At 41.0% G+C, this 25,839-nt stretch overlaps 1 protein-coding gene across 1 annotated transcript in view; it reads right to left on the reverse strand.

Annotated features, from left to right (window-relative positions):
- The window catches only part of ROBO1 (roundabout guidance receptor 1), an 868,975-nt gene that overhangs the window by 507,160 nt on the left and 335,976 nt on the right, over window positions 1-25,839 (reverse strand). The window contains exon 2 of the mRNA XM_077815450.1: window positions 15,948-16,031. Within this exon, the coding sequence (XP_077671576.1) occupies window positions 15,948-16,031 (84 nt within the window). The remainder of the gene's footprint in view (window positions 1-15,947; window positions 16,032-25,839) is intronic.

A 25,839-nucleotide genomic window follows, 5' to 3' on the forward strand; every position in this document is an offset into this window, starting at 1 on the left:
AAAAGATCATGTTATCTCCAAAAGAAAGCAATCTTCTCTAAAGTAATATTTAAATTAGGTCTCATTAGCACTGAATGTATTTGAGGTTTGCAACTTTTTTGATCAAAACCCAGTGGGCTAGTGACCTATTTCTTCCATGCTGACCGTATAAAATATGGTCTGAGGCATTCTCTAGTTAAGGTGGTCTCATAAATAGTTTTGTTAATATGCCTTGGTCTGTTCAGTGCTTGAAAACACAGCAGGGAGTTAACATGGCAGCTCACACAACAATGTGCATCATTAGAGGAAGTAATTGTTACTGCCTGTTTTGATTTGGGGATCTTCAAAGCATCTGATGAGTACAGGGGAAAGTGGGCCGGGTTGAGCCGGTACGGCGTACCAGTAAGAAGTGGCCGCCAGTACCCGCCCGTACACAGCCGACGTTAAAGTGCTGTTGCAGCAGTGCTTTAAGGACCCTCCTTAGCGCTTGGCTACACTTGTGAGTTACAGCGCAATAAAGGAGCCCCGGGCACCCAAGTTCACTCCCCATCCACACTGGTAAGGCACGGAGAGCGCTCTGTCTCCACGGCTACAGCGCTGCTGGTACTCCACCTCGGCGAGTGGAATAACGTTTGTTGCGCCCCCCCTGGAGTGCCACGGCGCCAGCGTGAACAAGGTGTTGCTTTACTGCGCTCTGATCAGCCTCCGGAAACGTCCCATAATCCCCTTAAGTCAAGTGGCCACTCATGTCATTGTTTGTAATCGGCTGTAGGAATGCCCGTTGAAAGCTCCGTTTCTGACAGCCCGCTACTTATCTCCTCCAAGACAAAGCAACCATTAGTGTGGAATGCTGTGTGTGAGAGACAGAGAGGGGGTCTGCTGCTGTCTGCACTTACAAGACAGCATGCTGACATTCTCTCAGCCCCCCAAAAACCCACGCTCTCTCCCCCCCACATACACACAACACACTCCCTGTCACACTCCACCCCCCCCATTTGAAAAGCACGTTGCAGCCACTTGCATGCTGGGATAGCTGCCCATAATGCACCACTCCCAATGCCGCTGCAAATGTGGCCACGCCAGAGCGCTGTCAGCGGTCAGTGTGGACAGATGGCAGCGCTTTCCCTGCTGCGCTCTCCGAAGGCAGGTTTAACTCACAGCGCCCTACGTCTGCACGTGTCGTCATGCTCTCAAAGTGCTGCTGTGGCAGCATGCTGCGGCAGCAGTTTAACATCACTGTCCCTTTTTGCCCCTCCCCCCAGGCCACAGACGGGGGCGTAAAAGGAGCAGCTACCCTGGAGCCAGCGATTTCAAAGGGCCCGGGGCTCCCGGCCATTGCTACCGCAGCAGCGGCCAGAGCCCCGGGCCCTTTAAATGCCGCCGGAGCCCTGGGTGGCACGGGCCAGGCAGTTGTGGAGGGGCTGGCTGGGGGAGATGATCCCCCAACATGGCCCGGTCCACCTGAGGCCCTGCCCCATACCGGTAAGTCTTTCATCTTACTTTCACCCTTGCTGATGAGCTTCCTTTTTTTAATAAGCTACATGTAAGTATAGGCTCCTTAATAAGAGACGTCTTTTGTCAATATTTTCACTGATGTCAGAAAACAGGACACAACATGTATTTGTCAGTGCTTCCTTTTCACATTTGAAATGTTAGCTAGTCAGTTCAGTGAGAACTAGCACGTGCTACTTAACGCTAAGAATATGGCTTTTTTAAAAAAAAATGGTGTGTAAAGGTGTGGTTCTATTTGACTAAATACAGAAAGAATTTTTTTCTATAAAAAGGTTCTGATCCATGTGTTTGCACTACTAAATCACAGACCTTCACTAATCACACTGGTTTCAGCTGTGGCCTTACCATGAGTGCCATGGATGGGGCAGGGTGTTTTTGCATTATACTAAGAGCGCAATAAACAAACTGTGACTCTGCATCTAGGTAGCTACAAATGAGACATATGCTGTGCCAGACCTACACCCAGTGCAGCATATATTCTCTCACATGCTGGTGTCCTTTGTCCTTGAGCTAGATACTGCTTAAAAGGAGGGGAGGGAAGGTGGAGCCAGGGCTGTGACCATTCCTCACTTCTTCCCACTCACTCTGATTCAGACGGATGTGGGGAGATGCAATGTAGCAACAGAGGTGCTCTCCCTCACACCCTGTATGGGTAGCTGACCTAGGGAAATAAGGGGATGAATTACACACCTTTATTCCCACACATGGGAGTGCATGCCACAGTCTAGCCTCTTATATGTATAGGAGTTTTAAGCATAAAAGTTCTTGAAAGAAACTAGATTTATTCTTTAGACCGATTATTCTGTATCATCCTAATTATGGAACTCGTGAACATTCTAACTGGACTTCATTTTCTCTAAATGAAAAGTATAGAAAACATTCAAACTATCGCACTCTTACTTATAAGTAGAGCTGGGGGAATAATTGATTCTTTGGTTTGCTAGTAGTTCCAAAAAAAATTTTTTTTTTTTTGAAAAATAAAATTGTTTCAGGTCAAAGTGAAAACAAAATCTGTTTTGGGGCAAACAAAACATGTTTTGTTCAACCTGAAATGGATTTTTCAGGCATTTATAAAGGTGGCTAGGTGTCATTTCTCACTCCCTGGCCCAATGACTATTTATTGTTATTCATAGGATGTTTCATGAAACAGCATTTCAGTGCATTTTGTAAATATATAACAATACGAAAAAATAGGCTCATCGTCACCAGTGTCTGCTCCAAAAGGGAAACTGCCAGGCTCCAAAATACATTACCCCTTGGCAAAGAGACAAGAATATAAGTGGGTTCCACTGACTTTCAGTTGGACTTGTGCTCCTAAATCACCTAGGCACTTTGAAAAGCTTCCCCATAAACACTACAGACTGAATTATCTTCCTCATGAAATCAATGAATTGACTTTCATGGGCTTTAGATTAGTCTCTATATGAACAGAAGTGTCACGGCTAAAGGAAAGTTAACATGGACAGCAAAACCATGACTTCTCACTATATTCAGTTCAAGCTGTGTCTTGGCTGACACAGCACTTTCTACAGTCATCTGTGAGACCCACGGTAGAGTCTATCAGCATTTGAACACACAGTTCAAGGAATATGCTAACACTGCCATTTCAAATAGCATCAGTTTGATACAAATTCTTAGCCTAAATTTTAATCACACAGCTCAAAATTAATGTAGCATGATTTTTTTCCCCTGCCAGATGGAAGGCTCGATCCTTCTCCCATTGATGTCAGTGGCAGAAGTCCCAAAGGGAGCCAGAGCAGGCCCAGAGAGCTCAACTCAAGTCATGTTTGGCAAATTATTTGTTGCTAAAAATACCTTAATTGAACACAAGTTTTGTTTTTTTCACCCTGAGATAACTGGCTCACAATATGGCAGAAGAATGCGTAAAAAGCAAAATCTAATTACTCACATTTAAAAATTGTAACTCAACCAATACTGAAGCTAATTTTCATAAGAGTTGTAGTGATTTCAAGATTTGTCTGCTCTCATTAGTTTTAATGGTGTATTAAAAATGAGGATTTGCCACAGATGATCATTTTTTAGCTAGCAAATTTGCACACTCTTTTACATGATTTTTTCCCCTGCCCTGTGTCAGTATTAATCTGCAGACTAACCAAAACCTTGTTTTTTAATCTTCCTTTGTAAGTATAGATGTGTCAACCGCAACAGTTCAGCATTTGGGTTAAAGCTCAGTTCAGTTCTCACTAGTGTCCCAAAACTCTCCTCCACAACATTCCCGGCAACTCTCTGCCTCAGGCTCACACGTGCTTTGGATCCGGCCGCAAGATTACCCCCTGTGGTGCTGCAGGCCCCGCGCTGCTCTCAGAAGCAGCTGGCACCACGTCCCTGGGGTCCCGGGGGGCGGCAGGGGCACAGGGCTTTGTGCGTTGCCCTTGCCTCCAGGCACCGCCCCCGCAGCTCCCATTGGCCGGGAATGGGGAACTGCGGCCAATGGGAACTTCGGGGGAGGTACCTGGAGGTGTGGCAAGGGCAGCACAGGGATGTGGTGCCGGCTGCTTCCCGGAGTGGTGCAACGTGGGGCCAGGGCAGGCAGGCAGAGAGCCTACCCTGGCCCTGGTGCGCGCTGCTGCCACCCCAGAGCCACTTTAGGTAAATGGCACCAGGCCGGAGCCCAAACCGCTCCTGCACCCTGCCCCCCAGCTCCCTGCCCATAGCCCCCTGCCTGCACCTCGCACCCCAACTCCCTGCCCTGAGCCCCCTGTCGCACCCTGCACCGCAACTACCTGCCCTGAGCCTCCTGTCGCACCCCACACCCCTCCTATACCGCAACCCCCTGCCCTGAGCTCCCTCCTGCAGTCCGCACCCCTCCTACACCCCTGCCCTGAGCCCCCTCCTGCACTCTTCACCCCTCCTGCACCCAACCCCCTTCCCTAAGCCCCCTCATACACCCCACACCCCTCCTCTTCCCCAATCCCTTGCCCTGAGCCCGTTCCTGCACACCGCACCCCCCACACACACACCCCACACTCCTTCCTGCACCCCAAACAATGGGACCAAGAATGATTTGCTTGTCCTTGTGCATTTAAGCCTCTAAAGCACTTAGGGGCAGATATGCCATGAAAGGAGGAAGGAACTTCTGGACATGCTCCAAAGATCATAGAATCATAGAATATCAGGGTTGGAAGAGACCTCAGGAGGTAATCTAGTCCAACCCCCTGCTCAAAGCAGGACCAATCCCCAATTAAATCATCCCAGCCAGGGCTTTGTCAAGCCTGAACTTAAAAACTTCTAAGGAAGGAGATTCTACCACCTCCCTAGGTAATGCATTCCAGTGTTTCACCACCCTCCTAGTGAAGAAGTTTTTCCTAATATCCAACCTAAACCTCCCCCACTGCAACTTGAGACCATTACTCCTTGTCCTGTCCTCTTCTACCACTGAGAATAGTCTAGAACCATCCTCTCGGGAACCACCTCTCAGGTAGTTGAAAGCAACTATCAAATCCCCCCTCATTCTTCTCTTCTGCAGACTAAACAATCCCAGTTCCCTCAGCCTCTCCTCATAAGTCATGTGTTCCAGACCCCTAATCATTTTTGTTGCCCTTCGCTGGACTCTCTCCAATTTATCCACATCCTTCTTGTAGTGTGGGGCCCAAAACTGGACACAGTACTCCAGATGAGGCCTCACCAATGTCGAATAGAGGGGAACGATCACGTCCCTTGATCTGCTCGCTATGCCCCTACTTATACATCCCAAAATGCCATTGGCCTTCTTGGCAACAAGGGCACACTGCTGACTCATATCCAGCTTCTCGTCCACTGTCACCCCTAGGTCCTTTTCCGCAGAACTGCTGCCTAGCCATTCGGTCCCTAGTCTGTAGCTGTGCATTGGGTTCTTCCGTCCTAAGTGCAGGACCCTGCACTTATCCTTATTGAACCTCATCAGATTTCTTTTGGCCCAATCCTCCAATTTGTCTAGGTCCCTCTGTATCCTATCCCTGCCCTCCAGTGTATCAACCACTCCTCCCAGTTTAGTATCATCCGCAAATTTGCTGAGAGTGCAATCCACACCATCCTCCAGATCATTTATGAAGATATTGAACAAAACCGGCCCCAGGACCGACCCCTGGGGCACTCCACTTGACACCGGCTGCCAACTAGATATGGAGCCATTGATCACTACCCGTTGAGCCCGACAAACTAGCCAACTTTCTACCCACCTTATAGTGCATTCATCCAGCCCGTACTTCTTTAACTTGCTGACAAGAATACTGTGGGAGACCGTGTCAAAAGCTTTGCTAAAGTCAAGAAACAATACATCCACTGCTTTCCCTTCATCCACAGAACCATTAATCTCATCATAGAAGGCGATTAGATTAGCCAGGCATGACCTTCCCTTGGTGAATCCATGCTGACTGTTCCTGATCACTTTCCTCTCATGTAAGTGCTTCAGGATTGATTCCTTGAGGACCTGCTTCATGATTTTTCCGGGGACTGAGGTGAGGCTGACTGGCCTGTAGTTCCCAGGATCCTCCTCCTTCCCTTTTTTAAAGATTGGCACTACATTAGCCTTTTTCCAGTCATCTGGGACTTCCCCCGTTCGCCACGAGTTTTCAAAGATAATGGCCAATGGCTCTGCAATCACCAAATCCGCCAATTCCTTTAGCACTCTCGGATGCAACTCGTCCGGCCCCATGGATTTGTGCATGTGCAGCTTTTCTAAATAGTCCCTAACCACCTCTTTCTCCACAGAGGGCTGGCCATCTACTCCCCATGTTGTGATGCCCAGCGCAGCAGTCTGGGAGCTGTCCTTGTTAGTGAAGACAGAGGCAAAAAAAGCATTGAGCACATTAGCTTTGATAAAGATAAAGATATGCAAAATAGAGTAGAAGCCATTGAGCTCTTTCATAACCCCCAAGTGGACAGAGCAGAAAACAAATTTGTAAGAAGCCAGGGTTGGTTGGACATCCCCTGTGTGTTTCTGGGAGAGAACATTTTTGAACCACAGAAGATTTGGTTTAAAATTGTTCTAAGTATGAGAAAAGTTTTGGACCAGGGTCTTATTTTTTTCCTGACCTGTTAATCTGTCCCAACTTGTAAGACCTTTATTACCCAAGGTATGCTGAACTTTTAGCCTGATATTGTCTGCTCTTGATAAGCTAGAAAACTAGCTCACAAAGATAAAGTACTGAAATGAAGCGATCATTATGGTGGTGCAGCTGTTAACAATATGTGGAGGTTAATCTTGCTTTTAAAGAAGAAGAATGCACACCTGTACTTTGGCGTATGCTTCTTTGTGAGCATGGAGACCTCTCCATTAGGATGGCAAAACTTTCCTTTGGGCTGATTGAACTCTTTTTTGGCTTATGCACCCTGAGGACACATACTTGAGGTTAAAAAATTTCCATCAGGTGGCTGTTTGAGCTGAAGAATTGTGAATGTGAAGAACAAATAATTAATTTTATGCACCTCATTTTCAGCTCATTTCTTCTTTTTCCTCTAATTATAAACCAAAAAATATGTAAAAATGATTGCAGTGATACTTGTTACAGCAACATTAATTACACCTTTAAAATATGCAATGCTATATTTGGGAATTTTTGTTTTGCTTCTTGTGTGTGTACCATCTGGCCCTTTTTGATGATGTTATGGATATAATCTCATCGAAAAGTAATTCTTACTAAAGCCAGAACAATAATTAAAATAGTAGAACCAATTTTATTATTCATGCATATCTGAACTTCGTATAAAAATACAAATGGCAAATTTTGCATAAAAGTACAGTCATCGAGTGAGGAATTTCAGATGCTCACCAACAGAGATTTGTGTTTACAATGGCGGGTTTGGGGGGTATTGTAGACAGCATTCTCATTATTCCCAGGAGTTCCTACAGTACTCATTCAAAGAAAATTTGGCATCTACTTTGATAATATGTATGCAGTGTGGTTGTAGCTGTGTCAATCCCAGAATACTGGAGAGACAAGGTGGTTGAGGTAACAAGAGAAGTTGGTGCAATAAAATATATTACCTCATCCACCTTGCTCCCTCAATTTAATAGCAGTCAGTCTAAAATGTGTTTCTGTAAATAAACAAAGTTATTGAAAAATGATTTTAAAGCCTCCTTTGGGTGCCTTTTGATGTTTATGGTGCATTCAGAAAAGGGGCACCCCAATGGATAGACAACAGATGTCTGAATGTTTCATTCATGCAGCTGCAGAAGTGCACCACAGGATATCTCAGAGACAGGGAGCATGCATCACTTGTGGCACTAGAGATCCTCCACCAAAGCCCAGTGAAGTGAACAGAAAGACTCTCATTGACTTCACTGGGCTTTGGTTCAGGCCCTACGTGAGCTAAAGAGTGCACATACAAATGCTGTTGTGTTCTGTGTTCTGAAGGAGGAAGCTATCGAACATGAAAATTGTTTTCTAGGTACAAAAATGCAGATATTTATTGGTACCATAATGCTTAGTTTCAGCCAACATCAAACAAAATTTATTTTTATGATTTTTCTCCATTGGTGTAACCAGCACTTGTAAAGCACTTGACACACATGTTATGACTGAACGCATTTCATTGGTAGATCAAGATGTTAATTTTTTTTTTTTTTAGGGCAATACTTTTCTGCATGGTGTGCAGAAAGTCTTAGCTATCTGAAAGAAAGGGGAGGTGTTACGCTATAAAACATTTTCTTCTTGTTCTCAGGAATAGATGTTTCCTTCCTTAGGGGCACTTTTACTTATGGGAAGTCAAATATTGAATTGAATTGAATACCATGATTATTCATGATTGGAATGCTAACAAGTAAGAGCACAGAGGCTGCCAAAACTGTAAGGACCTTTCTGGTGATTTTGCATGACATGGAGGACAGAGATACATTGTTGATAGACAAGAGCAGAGGAGAGTTTTTTTTAAAGTGAGCATCATAGTATCTATCCATTCCTAGATTTAAAGTGCACATGCATTCTGAGAGGTAATTTTGAGACACTGGTATCATAAAGTGCTATGTTCATTATATCAATGACTCCTGATCACATTTGCTCAGCTAACAAGTTTAAAAAAGAGAGAAAGAAAAAACAAATGTTCTGCCAGCCCTAAAAACTTACCCTGAGATCCAAAAGCCAAGCCAGGTTCTTTCTAGCTCATTCATCACTACCAGTAATAGAGATTCTGTAATTTAATTTAGTTAATAATTCTTAGTTAACAAAACAAGTCAGGGACAAATCAGTTCACTTCCTCATACCTATATTGACTCTGCAGCATTAACAGGTGTAACAGATACTAACTTTTCTTTACGCTGTTGGATATGACATACAGGATACAAATTCCAAATATGACGACAGATTACTAGAACTATTGATAAGGTAAAAAGATCTTTGTTTTGTTTCCTGCTTGCTCCATGCCAGAACTTCTCCATCTGAGGACATCAGAAAAACATCCACCACAACCATAACATAAGATTGTGACTTCAGGTGTGGAATAAGCAAATGAACCAAAAAGAATGTTTTGTGCACAAATATGGTCACTCATTGGACCTTGTCTTCACTGAGCCTTGCTTCCTCACTGACCTCTCTCTCACTGATTTCTTCTCGGATCTCTGTCGGTATTATGTGCACACATCGTCCAGGCCTTCACCTTCTTATTCTTTCCATCAATTTCCCCAAGTTCTTAGCCCTTTCTCTCCATCCCTCCCAAATCAAGGACTGAATATCTAAATCCATACAATCCTTCATTCATTGACTTCTTTGCCCCTCACTCCTCCCCCAAAGTCCACCCAACCACATTCCAGTACTGCCTCATATCCATTTTCCCTGCTTGTGCATGCTTCCAGGGACCATGCTAGCTTCAAACACAAAAAAAGTCATCCTCTCTTTTTTCCACTCTGCAATCTATCTTGCAAAACAGTTATTCTTCCCTTCTTCCTTACTGAATCCAATGCCTTTCTCCAGGCCTCTTCTCCTTCCACTCTCTCTTTGCCTGGGATCTTGCTCACTTCTTCAAAGAGAATATGGCAAGAAATAATCTGCACCAAACTTTGCCTAACATACTCTCTTGTTTTTTCCCTGTCACTAATCTTAATATTTTATCTACTCTCTTCCAGTTTCTTAGAGATGCTGCAGAATGTAAACCCTTTCTTCCCCTTTAGAGGGGAGCAAGGGACTCTGTGGATTAACTACCCCTATACTGACCTAACACCGGAAAAAGGGAAAAGAGAGTATGGAGAATTTCCCTGTTTTCCAAGGACAAGGATTACAATAGATTCTCACTCCTGGAAGTTAAAAATCTCAAGCAAAATCTCCTTGACTGACTCAATGTGTTTAAAAAATGCCCGTTTCAAAACAGGTGGACAATATAGCACTCATCCTGACCCAAGTAAAATCACTGGTGTGGAGGGGGGTGTCTCAGAAAGTACAAATGGCTAAGAAGGGAGCAGATATTTTTCATTAAATATCATTCCTCAAGAAGTGACAATGGAGACCTGCCGTCTTTGCTAATGCTGATATTAAGCTGTTGATAATGAATTAAGAATAGGCCTCCTGACCACTGAGTGGCCAGGGGAAGGGAGAGAATGCAGCCCACCCACTTCCAATAGCAAGGAGACAAGGCAAAGTGAGAAAAAGGAAGGGACACGTAGCAATCCTTTGAAACACGAAAGGGAGGGAAAACAAGTGGCTGAATTTGGGTTGTACTACAAGGAAGCTGTGAAATTGGGGTTAAATAACTCCATGCTAAATAAGAATGTATGGAAAGTTTCTTTTTTTAAAAAAAAACCCATCTGTCTAATGAGGATTAGTGAACCTTATCTGAAAATGAATGACTGCATATAGTGTTAATGTTAGAGGTCATCATACCAGTCCCTCTAACACAAGCTATAGTCTGTAAACTGTTAAATGATCCCCAATATTTTTATCACAGCTGATTAAACAGGAAATATGCTACTTCCCGGTATATAAGGCACAAGCATATTTTAATAACACACTACACTGCAATACTAGAAATTGCTTCACAGCCATTTATTAGATGGAGAAAATAATCTAGGCTTATACTATTTTGAGTATGGTCCTTCTCCCCCCCAAAATAATAGGCAATAGTTACTAATGAGTGTCATTGTTGACATTCATCTCTGCTGCTTTTGACACCAATCATTGATCATATGCTTTTCTTCTTGAAATCTTATCCTCACCCATGGTTCATGAATTTCCTTTTATTTCACTGATGTTTCTTCAGCATCTTGTTTGGTGGATTTTCCTCATACCTCCTCTGCTTTTCAGTGGGAAATCCAGAGGGCTCCATCCTTGTCCCCTTTTTTGATGCCCTCTGGCTCCATGTGATGTTATTCAGAAACATGCTTTTATGCTGATGACTCTCCACTCTAGACATTGTCCAAATCAAAACCTTATCTTGTCTCTCTGACATCTCCTCAGGGGTTACCTTCAGCTCAACATAAACAAGCTGTGCTGTGACACTTTTCCTGATCACTGAGGATAATGCCACCATCCTCCCAGTCACTCAAGCCCGTAACCTAGGCATCAGTTTTGATTCCACAGTCTTTCTAGACCCACACAGTGAGGCTGTGTCCAAGCCTTGTTACTGTTTCCTGCACCACACCTCTGAGACCTCGCCTCTTTAATATCCACACACCAAAAATATTCATCCAGGCCCTCATTATCAGTCTGTTGCAGAGTCTCTTCCTGAACCCAGGTCTCGTACTTTGAAGTTTAGCCACTAAGCTAAGGGGCATTCTGGGGTGGGTCACTCTCAATCTGTCTTGCTGAAACTGTTCCACTTTGTATAAATAAATATTTATTGTTGCAGGGATGTTCCCCCTCTCACCAGTCTTCCTTTCTCTCTGTCTCCCTCTAAATAGTTAATTATTTATACAAAGTAGAACAGCTGCAATAGGAGAGATTGAGTGAAACCCACACCAGAATAGCCAGTTGGTTAGGAGTGGGGAGACTTGGTTTAAGTCCCTGTTCCCGAGCAGGGAAGGATTCAAACCTGGGTCTGCCACCTCCTAGCTGAGTGCTCTAACCACTGGGCTCTGGACTATAAGGGGGGCACTATCATTTCCTTCTCTTTGGTTTTGTGAATGATGTCTGAGGATATGTCTAATTAGGGATAAAAGCCCCGCAGCATGGCCATGGCTGGCCTGTGTCAGCTGTCTTCGGCTCATAGGGCTAAGAATTGTTGTGTAGACATTTAGGCTCATGCTGGAGCCTGAGCTCTGGACCTACCGCCCCCATGTAAACATACCTTTAGTCCCTTTGTGAATCTAATCCTTTGTTTCCACATTTCCTTTGCTTTTATTTTTTTAAAATAGTTACAAATGTCCCAAAACAAAGTGAAACCTTTTTTCAAACCAAAACAATTTTTCTCAGACTTCAATTCACAAAAAAAATTGGTTTTGGTTTAATTTGAAAGAATTATTTCTGACTTCTCAGAATTGCCAGAGAACTGAAAAAAATCAGTGTTCACACAGCTGTGTCAGATTCAACACTAGTCTTCTGCCTCTTACCCTATGAGCTAGCTACTAGACTCTGCTGCCTTTCTTATTGCACAATAGTTGGCCTAATTAATGCTTTGCATATAAGAGCTGAGGTTGAAGGAGACTTGTTGACTTACAAAAGATTCTTTTACTGATTTATCATCGACATGCAAACTGAATTCTCTTGTCTTAGTGTAGTCTGTCCCCCAAATCTGGATATTACTTAACCAAATGTAAAAGGTGTGATTTTAATCCCTGGCTCCTTTAAAACAAGAACAAAAAAAAATCTTCAAAAGTACTTTAAACTTTAGTGTTTGCCAAAATGTGTTTTCAAAAAATATGTCTGGGAATAGACACGCTTGGATTCCCCTACAAGAGTTTGCTCTGTCTCCATTTCTAAAAAAAAAAGTACTCTGAACAAGATATTCACCAAGGTAATTAACTTATCCTGCTGCCATTGGAGTTAATGACACAACTCCAATGAATTTTAATAGGAACATGGCCAGGCACTTTATAATTTATATAATATATATAAACATGCCCCCCTTAAGTGCAATATGTAAGAGCTGCATATCCTCACCCTGAAATGCTGTATTCTGGAAAGAGAAACAAAGGGCAAGGAGAATGACAAAACCCTCAACCTACCACCTGATCACTTGCAAACAGCAAGAATGCTTTGCCTGTTTAGCCCCCCCACCCCCCACCCCTGGAGTTGAACTGATATGGGGATAGATGGTGTGACACTGTCAGTGGCTGAATCATTTCTACTAACATTCCACCAAAGCCTGACTGTGGAAACCTTCAGGATCTGCTGCAAGATGTATCTGGTCAACTTGACATTTTTGCTGGCTGGGAGATTTGCTGATCGTGTAAGATACTCACTGCTCAGTTAATTAGTTGGAATTTAATTATCCGTGAGTGGGGATTTGTGTAAATTTCTGGTAATTATATGTGGTTAAGAGTATTGATTTTGCTTTGTTTTGTTTCCATAAACATACTACATGAACAAACAATAACCCAATAAATAATATAACAAACCTTGTTTTATCCAAATGGGACAGAGGAAATGGAATTTCTTTGGATGATTTTAGTTTCAGGTAAATGGAAGACTTTTCAGTACACATGGTACTGTTTAGCTCAGTTTTGGATATGGAATTTTTCAGGTAAGAGATATCATGGCAAATGACCCTTTCAAACTTCAGTAGAAAATAACTTTTTCTGTTAAATTCTGTAGGATGCCCCCCGCAAAAAAAAAAAAAACTAGAGAAGGGATATCTTTTTCTATTATATTATAAGGCTTTGAGTCTAATTTCTATAGAACAGTATTACATTTCTATATCTAGCAGCTTTCTGCCTAATAAATTCTATAGGGCTTTTCCATAAAGAGAGGTGTGCCGGTACAATGGTGTTGAATATGGGATAAGACAGAAACAGCAATCAGTTATTATAATACCTTTAAACTTGAAAATCTTTACCCTCCTCCCAGGGGCATCCACAAGGTGGGGGAGCAAGCAGGGGCATGTACCCCTCCAATAATCAGCCTCCTCCGGGGAGAATGAGCTCCTCTTGCCCCAGGGAAACTTACTGTTCCTCTGGTCCCAGGGCCACAGTGAAGAGAGTGAGCTTCTCCAGTGCCAGGGCTGCAGGGAGTTATAAATCCAAAAGCCATCACATTTTTATTCCTGTGCATGACCCTGCCTTCTCCCTGCCAAAAAAATCCCCCCTTCTGTACCTTTTGTTGTCTGCCTGGATTGTATACATGATTGTGTCTTTATACCTCTCAGTAAAATCCCCACAAAAATATGTCTTTGTGATTAAGACACTGGACTGGGATTCCAGAGATCTGTCTTTCAACCTTGGCTCTGTCAGTTTTCCGGTATGCTCTTGGGCAAGTCACTTAGTCTCTTGGTGGGAGGTTCCTATCTACGAAATGGAGAAATATTTCTCTATCTCATGGGGTGAGGCTAAAACAATTAAGGTTTATGAGGTGCTTGCATACCATGGTAATGGGAGCTGTATAAAAAGTACTTAAATAGTTGGCCCAATAATAATTCTTTGCAACGACATGTTCCATCTGCTAATGTGATGTGCAGGCCATGGCTTGAAAGTATTGATGAATATAATGTCACATATAATAGAAAGCAGTAATAATTAGCAATATTTTGCTATTATTTGATACAATTCATCATGGAAGCTCAGTGTTTTACACATAAGTATACATATCTCTGTAGAATAATCATTATTTCATCTGTTTTGCAGATTGGGAAACTGAGGAATAGAGAGGTTAAGGACCATAATTTTAAAGGCACATATACACTTAACTCTCATTGGAATCAAGGAGAGTTAGGGATCTAAGTACCTTTTTCAAATCTGTCTAACCCATGACGCAGAGAAAGGCAGTGGCAGACCCAGAAACAGAACCCAGGAATTGCAATTCCCAGTCCTGTGCTCTAGCCACTAAACAGCATTATTTCCCTGAAGAAACATGCACTTAAAATAAGTGTAAAATATTATTTAAGATATTTTCATTATGACTGAATACTTTATACTGCTGCCGACTATGCTCTGAATTTTCAGAGTAGATTAGCACAATGTGATTTAGCGAAGGTGTATCTATTCAGGAACATTTGCAGGGTGCAAACATGCCTTCAAATATGCACATACACCAGTCATGAATGGAGAAATAATAGTATCCTGCAGGGTATAATGGTATAATAGAATGGAAAACCTGTAAGGATGTTCAAGCCATTCTATATGCTTTTATTTAGTTTAGTTTCTGCACCTTCAGGAGATTAGTAGCTAATTATATTGCCTCACTTTTTCCCTTTTTCAGAAGGAAATATTTCAGAAAGGAACACAATAGGTTTTACAAAGCTAGCTTTACATCTAATATTGCCAGGCACAGGTGATTGCTAGGGACAGGTAATGCAAACAGTAATCATTGTAAGTGTTGTATAAATAGATTTGAAGGTTTATTATTGATAGTATATTATTCTCTCTTTCTTCCCCCCACATTGCCCTTTGTGTGTCCTGTACAGATTAAGTTTTATTTTAAAATATTTGAGTCACCTTTTTTTTTAGTTACCTAACTACAAGCCAAGTGTACAAGGTAAGACATTTCAGTATTAGTCCATCCCTAAACACAGTTAAATGTATAACTCGCTCATTTTCCCATCCTCCCTTCCCACTTCCCAACCCAAGAGTGAAATGCAAATAATAAACACACACCTGATTTTCACATTTTTCACATAATAATTTAGGATTGGATTCTGCCATCCTGACTAACGCTGAGTAATCCAAGAGCAATCCAAGTGAGTCAGAATTAGAGCAACTCTGCGTTTACACCACTGTAGCTGATCTAAAATCTGGCTCCACAGGACTACTCTGAAATAAGGCACCATTCAGTGTGAATAAGGATGGCAGAATTGGACCCTTCAGTGATTTCTGCTGCACTGCACTCAATGGTGCTACTTTATCTTTTGCCTTCCTGACCTGACCAACAGACATATTTCTTTAAAGGTTAAGTAGTTATGCAAAACAAAAGTCAGAGAAACTTCTCTAATCATCAGGTTATTTTTTTTTTCGATTTCAGTATATTTTGTTGCTGTTTATAACAAGTAAACACACGGAGAAAGAGCATCAGTCTGCAGAGCAAATTATTCGGGGATGACTCTTTTTGTCATGCAATAGTTTACACAATTTGTAAGAGATTTCTGCTCCATTCCCTCCCCCCCGCCTCATCCCCAGTAATACAAAGGATTGCAAATGTATAAACAATCTGAACCTACTGAAAGAAAAAAAGGAGTGAAGACAGTTGTCTTCTGTATTTAAACAGCATTGTTATATCCAAACATTATCTGCAGAGTGGTATGAATGCCGATGTTCTATGATGATGATGATAGCTCAGTAGCAGAGATGGTTAAAGAATTGCATACAGGTGGCAATGGAAGATGCAGGTGGGAAAGTGTGAGCAATATGGAACTATTAATATTTTTGGAAAGATAAACTCTACCTGTGTAGCCCAGCGAATTGTCATCATTATCAGAGGTGGGAAGTGGCGTCCCGCTGTCGTTCCCCCTCTCTAGGTCATCAGAGTCTGTCGGAAATAACACCAGAGCTGCTGATGGGGTCACAGTAGTAACAGTAGTTGCCATTTCCATCAAAACATGTCCAGATACAAATAAATCCACATATGACAGAAAGACACACAGTGACAACACACAGAATACTTTATCCTTCCACAACCTGTGTTGTGTCAAACACTGTAACAGCTTCAGTAACATTGCTTTTAGTTTCCAAATTCCCTTTCTGTTCTGTTTCCTTATTCCCCTAGTTTAATCCTTTTACTGCACCTTTTTCTCTTACTTCACAGCTTGTGAAGTGCTCAGTCTACACTCTGAGAAACAGCCAGCACAGCCTGTGGTGAGCATATGGGGAAGAGTAGGCAGGGTGATTGAATGCTAGCATTGCTAATTTTCTACCTTATTGTTAATCAAAGCTATTGACTGTGATCACTCCCCATCATTGCTGCATCTCCTGGAAATTAGGGACTCAGGGGACTTTACCTCTTTGGAGGGGGGTGGGGAGGAGAGACAGTGCCTTGTCAAACAGGGGGGAGGGTTAATATAAGTACCATACCTACTCTGGAGGAGAGGGCAGGGGCCAGATCTCATCTACGAAAAGGCAACAGTTTATCATCATAAGAAAGATACATTTCCTAGACTGAAAGGCACTTGAAAGAAACACTCAATTTCAATGACGTGGAAAAAAAATCCCAAACCAGAGAAATCACATTTTAATACTTCATAAGATAAATCAGTAGTCTGAAATTTCATGACACAAGGTATAATAATAATGAAGAGTCAAAACAGAAGGAATAAAAAGAATCACACAAGCTCTGAAAACAAAACCACACAGTATAGTGGTTTGGCAGTACACAAAGGAATTCTCTACTTTATCAATATCATTATATCACATCTTTATGTACAACTACATGATACAGAATGTTAAATGGTATGCAGGTTTATTTCTATTCTCTTGATATAAATAGCAAATTGAGAAGTATTAGGAATGGCTAAAAATAATGACATATTGAATATGTTGCTGTTTATAAGTGGAGCCAGGTCTGGAATACAATCAGTGAATACTGTACTTGGAATATCACTAGTACAGTAGAAAGTATGTCTGACTATTGACTTACTGTTCTCTTCTGTGTTCTACTGTAAGTACTTGTTGATAGGTGTATCATAATTACCTAAGTATTTTAAAGACCTTGAACAAGAGTAACATTTCTTACCATTAACATACTTCCTGGATTATTACAGTCAGCAGATATTAAAGTTTGTCATATAATAAGATTGATACAGTTAATTTAAAAATTATATTTCTATCTAAAAATTTTGCTGATGTTACAAGAAAACACCTATGATCGCTAAACCAGAAATATGTTAGTAAAAATACTCTCTCTGTTTTCTCAGGATGTTTACTTTGTTCATTTGATATCACTTCTTAAAAAGCCATGTCTCTGCTATGCAATGAAAACAGATACTCAATTTCTTCTTGAAAAGATCCTGATAAGCAACGGACGATAAAAAAAAAAATCTTGAAGAAGGAATTTAAAAAATGAAATTGAAGACAAACTATTTAAGGGTACTCCATCAGACTTCTTTAAAATTAATCAATTAAAATATTGTCATTTTTAAACAGCTATAGTGGAAATAAATAATTAAATAAAACTTGTTTTAACAACAGATGCAAAAGGCAAAATATGTTCATTTATTGATCCATTCATCTTTGCTGGCTCAGTAATGACCCATGTCAAGTGTACACTTAAAATCTGCTCAGAAAGTGGCAGCGCAGTGAGAGCATCAAAATTTTACTGCTCCAGGTTCTTCACTTATTACATGCAGGGGTTGATGAGGTCAGAGTTTTACATTATAGCCATAAAGAACAGTAGGATGGCACTTTTTGATGAACTAAGAGGCAGAGATTCCACGCCTACGGCGCCTGCTCAGGCAAAAAGCTGCACCCAGCTAAAAAAACAAAAAATAAACACATACTGTGATTTGACACAGCCAACCTGCTGATATTCCTTTCACTTCAATAATTGTTTCTTGGAGATTTATCCAACACAGTCATCTTAGGATTTGTGATATTAAAAGAAGTGGGTGATGGACGGCTGGCTACTATTCAGCTATAGGGTAGGTATGTTTCAATTTAGCACACATCTTTATATGGAAAAACAATATAATTAAACCACTTTTTTCCCATTCTAGAAGGACATATGGTATGTCAGACTATTAAAAATGGGCAGTAATAAACACTACATGCTAATTCTTAAGCTAACATTTTTAAACTAATGTGAGTTCAGTTAGGTGCCTAAGTAAAAGCAATCTGACTTTCAGAGGTGCTGAGCATTGAATGAACCAAAGGGGAGAGATGGGGGCCCACCCCTTCTAATAACCAGGCTGACATTATTTAGGGGCATTACTTTAGTCATACATATTTGAAAATGTTGCCCTCAGTCATCTATCTTCACCAGTGGAAGTGAGTGGGTTAGGCGTTCTTTTCTAGTTATACCAGAAAAAAACAATGTGGTATTTAGCAGATTTTTTAATGATTAGGCCATCACCATTCATAATGAATGAACATTATTGAATTAATGAACAAGAATGAACATTATTCATCATCCCATTTTTTGTGAAATGCGAGCTTTTTGACTTAGTCACAAAGAACATGGTATTTCAATCAACACATTGGAGATTACTGTATGTCAGTGGTTCTCAAACTTCTTCCGTTGCTTGTGCAAGGAAAGCCCCTGGCGGGCTGGGCTGGTTTGTTTACCTGCCACGTCCGCGGGTTCGGCCGATCGCGGCTCCCAGTGGCCGCGGTTCGCTGCTCCAGGACAATGAGAGCTGCTGGAAGCGGCGGCCAGTACGTCCCTCAGCCCGTGCTGCTTCCAGCAGCTCCCATTGGCCTGGAGCAGCGAACCACGGCCACTGGGAGCCACAATCGGCTGAACCTACAGATGTGGCAGGTAAACAAACCAGCCCGGCCCGCCAGGGGCTTCCCCTGCACAAGCGGCGGAACAAGTTTGGGAACCACTGCTATATGGTCTTTGCGCAGGAATCACCATTCACTTATGATGATCAGTAAAGTTCAGTTCCAGGTGTGGTTGAATTCTACCATTTTCAGTTCACTGAAGGTAAGATCCCCCCCAGTGCAGAAGAGCTATACTGTTCTGTGTGCTGTATTTCAATGATCTGCTGAAGATATATTTACTTAGTTGAACAGTTAGGCCGTGATCAGGTATTAAGCCAACATTCTGATGTTACAGGGAGTAGCTGTTCAAATAAGAGGCCGGGTAGTAAGGAAGAGGCACATTCATTCTCTCCCAGCTACCTGCTCTAATGCTCAGCTGCTGGTTTCCATTCTTCCTCAGTGCCAGTTACCGACAGACCCTTTTCTCCTTGTTCCTTCTCACTGAAAGCACAAAGCCCTTATGCTGCTGCCCATCTTCCGCCTCTCCCTCAACCCAATACCAATCATGTCCTGCCTCCTCAGGTGTCATGTATTGTGATACGTACAGCAGGGCCATTTCTAAGATTGGCCCCAAGACTGGGCTGAGGTGGGAGGGCTTATAGGGAAGCTCTGTTCACAAAGAGTAGCCATCATTCATTACAATAAGCTGTAATACCTTAAGAATTGTATCTATTGCTCTAAATACAAATTGGCTTCTAATTTAGCTTGAGCTGAATATTACTCACATTTAGGCATATATCAAAATTAAGCATTTGGGTGCATCCCAAACTTATTTTTATGTAAAACAATTTTGATATCTGAGTTCAATTATCGCCTGTTATTCACTTTATAATTAACATAGATGTTAGCAATGTACTGTAAAACATGGCAGAAAGCAATGCCATTTTAGTCATTGCTTCACAATACACGTTATTTCAAGATGCATGACTACATTTACCAAACAAATCAGTTTCTGTCCACACTTTCCATCACTATATGCTAGCTTGCACAGTAGATAAAAGTTAAAAAATAACATTTTTTTTTGTGAATGGAGAGATTTTAAATATCAGTAGTATCTATAAGCCCCCTGTAATGAAAAGGGTATACTAAAATTTCACTAAGCACATGGCTTCATTTTACTTCGTATAAAGTTTTTTTTTAGTTTCTTTTCAGCATCTAGAATTTATTTATTTATTGTAGAGTTGTGTTATCATTATCAAGCTTGTGCTACAAAATTTCTGGGCAACAGCCTTAATTGACATTTTGAAGATGACTATTAATAAAAGATTAGGCAAAAGCAAATTAATATAAATTACTATCAATATTAGAACTGTGTTCTACAAATTGGATCAATTCACATTGATTCCATCCTACTAATCTAAAGGAATGCAGGGAAGAGGCATGAGAGAAAGTGCATTAAGTACATCAAACTGAGACCTGTATGAGGAATTACCAAAGTATCATATATTTCTATTTCATTTTGTAATGGTAAGGTTATGACACAAAACAAAGAAGTTAACGTAAAACCCAAACTCTGTTTATAACCCAGTTTCACCTAAAAATATTGGTCTAGTTCGTGATGCACTTGCCATATTAATTAACCGTGCTGACATAGTATTAAACATTGATTTACAAAAGAAGTTCAGTTGTTCCAAAAGACACTATTATAATTTGTCAGATCCTGAGCTGGTGTAAATTGTCATAGCTCCATAGACTTCAACAGTTTTCACCAGCTGGAGGATTTGCCTCTATGTGGAAACTTCCTCCCTGCATGTTTACACTGTTTGGATTGCATCCTTTTCTAAGATGTATCTGAAATGGTGTCTTCGGGACAGGGAAAGGGAGGTTGGGCACTACTGAAATATATATAAAGCAACAAATCAACTTTACAAACACCTAAAGTGAACATTGTCTATCAGCTCAGTAGTACATTTATCAAAATTGCGTGGATGTGTATGCCTGTAAACACAGTTACAGGAAAGTTATCGAACAGACAGAACAGCCAATTTTCAGATGAGGATTGATTGGTTTAATGCAGTAAAAGACTTAGGACAAGATTGCTCAACATAGCTCCACCGAAGGCAATAGAGCTAGGCTGATGTATACTGGATGAGGATCTGGCCCATTAAAACAGTACATGCTACCATAAAGCTTTTTATTAGATTTAATATTTTGTTTTTAGAAAACAAGATTACGACATGTGAAGAAAATCCTGCTAGGGTGGAGACGATTTTAAACTCCTTTCCCTCTTCATTTTAATTTCGCATTATAATACAAGCCAAAGATTTTAAATTAATTACAAACGAAGAGGAAGTTTCCAGTTATGCTAATGCATGTTTTCAGCAAGCTATCCCTTTGCATCCAATTTTTTAAATACAAATATAATGGCTAATTGTAGGCGACAGCAGCTTCATCATATACTCACCAGGTACTTACTTGTGCAGCATCAGTTATATTTCTTCTGGAAACAAATTCTTTATTATGCACTCTAAAATTCTACAAGTTCATGTTTTATTTGCAAACAATTGGCATGGAGAAGAACACTGTAAACATTTAATTATACAGCAAAGATTTCAGATAGAAGGATTTAAATTGCAACACTTGGTGATATATTGGGCACTGCTTTAAACATGAATTGCAAGAACACTCTGTGATATCTTCTAACCTATTTAATTGTCACTTTAATCTTCCCTACCCCTTGACTTCTCTTAGCTGTTCTCCCCAGCCCTTTACATTGGCATTCACCAGTCTTAGATCTCATATGCTCTGCATCTGCCACCATTTCTTTCTCTTCCAGACAAAACTGGAGGTAACAGCAATTCCAGCTAATTAAGTGGTGCTTGAAGTTAGTTAACAGGTGGTGGCCCCAGCTGCTTTAGTTGCATGGGTAGATAGACCCCCTTTGCTATCCTACATAAGGCACCGTGATTAATTAGGACAAGGAACCATGTGTTAGGGATGGACAAACAGATTTATAACAGCATTTCCTTCTCTAAGATAAACAAAATTTCTTCAAAGATACAAAATAAATAGGCTATTTGGTGATGTGCATGATAAACATCTAGACTATGTGCAGATTATATCATATGCATAACAATAGTTTGTGTGGTTTTTTAACTTTACTATTTTGGCTGTTAATACAACAAAACAAGCTCTCTATCCTACCTCAGGATTTTTTTAACATTACCTAAAATCACCTTATATTACATATATTTTAAATGATAATTCCCTCAGTAATCAAAATGATTGGTAATGACAGTTAAATAATACCAATTACAGCCTATGTACTCTGGAAGGGTGCTATGCAAGCTTCCCCCTACTCCTCTCTTCAGGTGCACCGCAATTCTGATCAGTCACACTTGTCTTGTTCCTGCAACCATTACTCATGTCTCCTGCCGTCAAACGGACTGCTCCTGTGATTAAGGGCTATAGGAGTGAGTCCATTTCTACTACTTTAGCAACGTGTTGTTGCAAAGTTGCATTATGTGACTGTTTTGTTATGTGGTTAAGTGCCCACTAAAGGGCAAGATGGAAACAAGTTCAGTTTCTCTTAACATAATGTATGACTTGAACCAAAGTCTTCTTAGATGAACTATTGCTGAATCTACTCTCCCACTTAACCATCCCTCGCTCAGTTTTTTTATACAGTTAAGCAAGCTCTTTTTTTTCATCACGTGTAATTAGAAAAACCTATGAACTTCCCATTATAATATGGTATTGTTTACAGACAGCTAATGAAAATATCTGTCCTGATTCAACACTCCATGACACTGGATTTTCACCAGAGTGACTCTACAATAAAACAAATATAAAAATAAAGTGTTAACTCACACACACACATACATTGCAAAAGTTGTGAAAGTTAGACAGTGTCATAGATTAATTATATTAATGTAAGGCAAATGGTTGGGTGGTTCCAAATAAAATGAAAATGAACATTTTGGGTGATGTTCCCTTTCACAGAAACATGTTTGTGCATAAGCCAAGCGTGACTGATAAATAAGAACATAAGAGCTGCCATATGGGGTCAGACCACGTGCTAACTTTTCCAGTATCCTGTCTCTGACAGTGGATCATACCAGAGCTTCACGGGGAGTGTGCAGAACAGGTAAGTTATGGAGTGATCCGCTCCTGGCTTCCACTCCTGGCTTCTGGAAGTCAAAGCTTTAGGGTTGCCCTGAGTATAGGCTACCAATTAATTTCATTGATTGACCCCTGTTTTTTGTATTATGTGTACGGGTAAATAACACTTCTTTATTCACTTTTTCCATGCCATTCATTATTTTATAGTACTCAATCATATCCCCCTTAGTCATCTCTTATTTAAGCTACACGGCCCCAATCTGTTTAGTCTCATTTTGTATGGAAGATGTTCCACACCTTTGATCATGTTTGTTTCCCTTCTCTGAACCTCTTCCAGTTCCACTATATTCTTTTTGAGAGGGGGAGACAAGAACTGAACACAGTATGGGCACGCTGGGATTAATATAGTGGCATTATGATCATTTCTGTCTTATTTTCTCTTTCTTTCCTGATAGTCCCTAACTTATTGTTAAGCCTTCTCTGACCATTGCTGCACACTGAGCAGAAGTTTCCAGGGAACTATCCATGGTGACTCCAAGATCTCTTCCTAAATAGCTAATTTAGAACCCATCATCGTATATGTATAGTTGGGATTACTTTTTTCAATGTGCGTTATTTTGCACTTATCAACACTGAATTTCATCTGCTATTTTGTTGCCCAGTCATCCAGTTTTGTGAGATCTCTATAACTCTTTGTAGACAGCTTTGGACTTAACTTTCTTGAATAACTTCGTATCATCTGCAAACATTGCCAGTCCACTGTTCACCCCTTTTCCAGATCATTAATGAATATATTGAAAAGTACAGGTCTCAGTACAGATGCTTGGGGAACCCCACTGGTCAACCCTCTCCATTGTGAAAACTGACTTATTCCTACCCTTTGTTTCCAATCTTTCAACCAGATACATTCAACCAAGAGGACCTTCCCTCTTACCCTGTGGCTACATAATTCCCGTAAGAGCCTTTAGTGTGGGACCTTGTCAAAGAGTTTCTGAAAATCCAAGTATACTATACCAGTTGGATCGACCTTATCCTCATGTTTGTTGAGTCCCTCAAATAATTCTAATAGAGTGGTGAGGCATGACTGCTCTTCACAAAAGCTGTAACAAACAAATCATGTTCATTTATATGTTTGATAATTCTGTTCTTAACTATAGGTTCTACCAATTTGCCCAGTATTGAAGTTACAGGCTTACGAGCCTGTAATTGCCACGATCTCCTCTGGAACCCTTTTAAAAAAAAATGGTGTTAATTAGTTTCCTTGGAGTCATCTGGTATGGGGTCTGATTTGAGTGATAGGTTACATATGACAATTAGTTGTTCTACAATTTTATATTTGAGTTCCTTCAGAACTCTTGGATGAATACCATCTGGTTCTGGTGACTTATAACTGTTTCATTTATGAATTTGCTCTGAAACCTTTTCTGTTGACACATCAATTTGGGACAGTACTTCATTTCAAAGGATGCTACCATAGAGGTCCTAGATTTGAATCTCTTACCTACCAGCCTAAATTTGGCTTCTAATCCAATATACCTGCTGGGAAATCTGTGCAAAATCATTAGAAACTGAAGCCACTTCTTCAGCATACGCCTCTGACCACCTTCGTCCCTCTAGTAACACAGTTCCATTTGGAGCCATGTTGCCATCAATTATGGCCTCAGTGTTAGTATCCCATCCCTATCTCCAAGAGGGGCTGCAGGCATGGAGAAGAGTTTCTGCTAGTTCTACTATATGAATTTCTTCTGGGCAATATATGAGGGCAATATGCTAGATTCAGTGGCTGCTCCTCAATGTCTACTTTCCACTCCACATTCAGAATATCCCCAGAGGCCTACAGAGTCCCAGCTTTGTAGATATCACACGGAGATGAGTAGACAAAGCAGACTGTAGAAGGACCTCTTCCCTCTTTTATAGATTTGGGGTCTTTTATGCATTCTTTTGCTCTCTGCTCCCCCTTTCCCTCACATAGCTGAGAGAGGAGTATGTGGGCCTTTAAGTGGACAAGACTTATCTTTCCAAGATATAAAAATGATTTGCAAGTTAAATGAGAGCTTTGAATTCATTCACAAGACTCAATCCAGTGCCTAAGAGAAAAGTAACTTAATGCATTCCTGCAGTGTAACAATTCTAAAGTGAGCACTGCAAACTAAAGGCAAAGAGTGCTGCCAACAAACATCCAAACTGATGCCTCATTAAGAGCAAGTCAGTCACGTACGGACTGTATCAGTAAATCACAACCATGAGTAGATTCACAGTAAGCCACAAGAACATGTCAATTCAAAAGTTGGAGCATGCTAACGTTTCCTGTGACGCTTCCAAAACAGTGAATTACTTAGAGCTATCCAGTGATTCTCACATTTAGTGCAAAACTGTGTATCCACACAAAGCACCCACATGCTTAATGTAGGAAGCCGTGGTAATTGCTGCTGAAAGGCTCTTTGTCTCCTGTTATTAACAGGGCTTGTCTTCACATACAGCACTACAGCGTCATAGCTGCACCGGTGCAGCTGTGCCATGTAGCGCTGTATGTGAAGACGCTACTATGCTGACAGGAGAGCTTCTGCTGTCAGTGTAGTTAATCCACCCCCCAAGAGGCGGTAGCTATGTTGATAGGAGAAGCCCTCCCATCAACATAGCACTATCTACTCGCGGGAGTTAGGCCAGTATAACTACATGGATTTGTCAGACCCTTGAGCGACGTCATTATACCGACATAGTCTGTAGTGTAGACCTGGCCACAGTGTTTCTTTCCACAAGACTCTTCTTAAAAGCAAAGGTTTTTATATGCTATAGTAAGA

Source organism: Eretmochelys imbricata, chromosome 1 (assembly GCF_965152235.1).
Source record: "Eretmochelys imbricata isolate rEreImb1 chromosome 1, rEreImb1.hap1, whole genome shotgun sequence".
NCBI lineage: Eukaryota > Metazoa > Chordata > Testudines > Cheloniidae > Eretmochelys > Eretmochelys imbricata.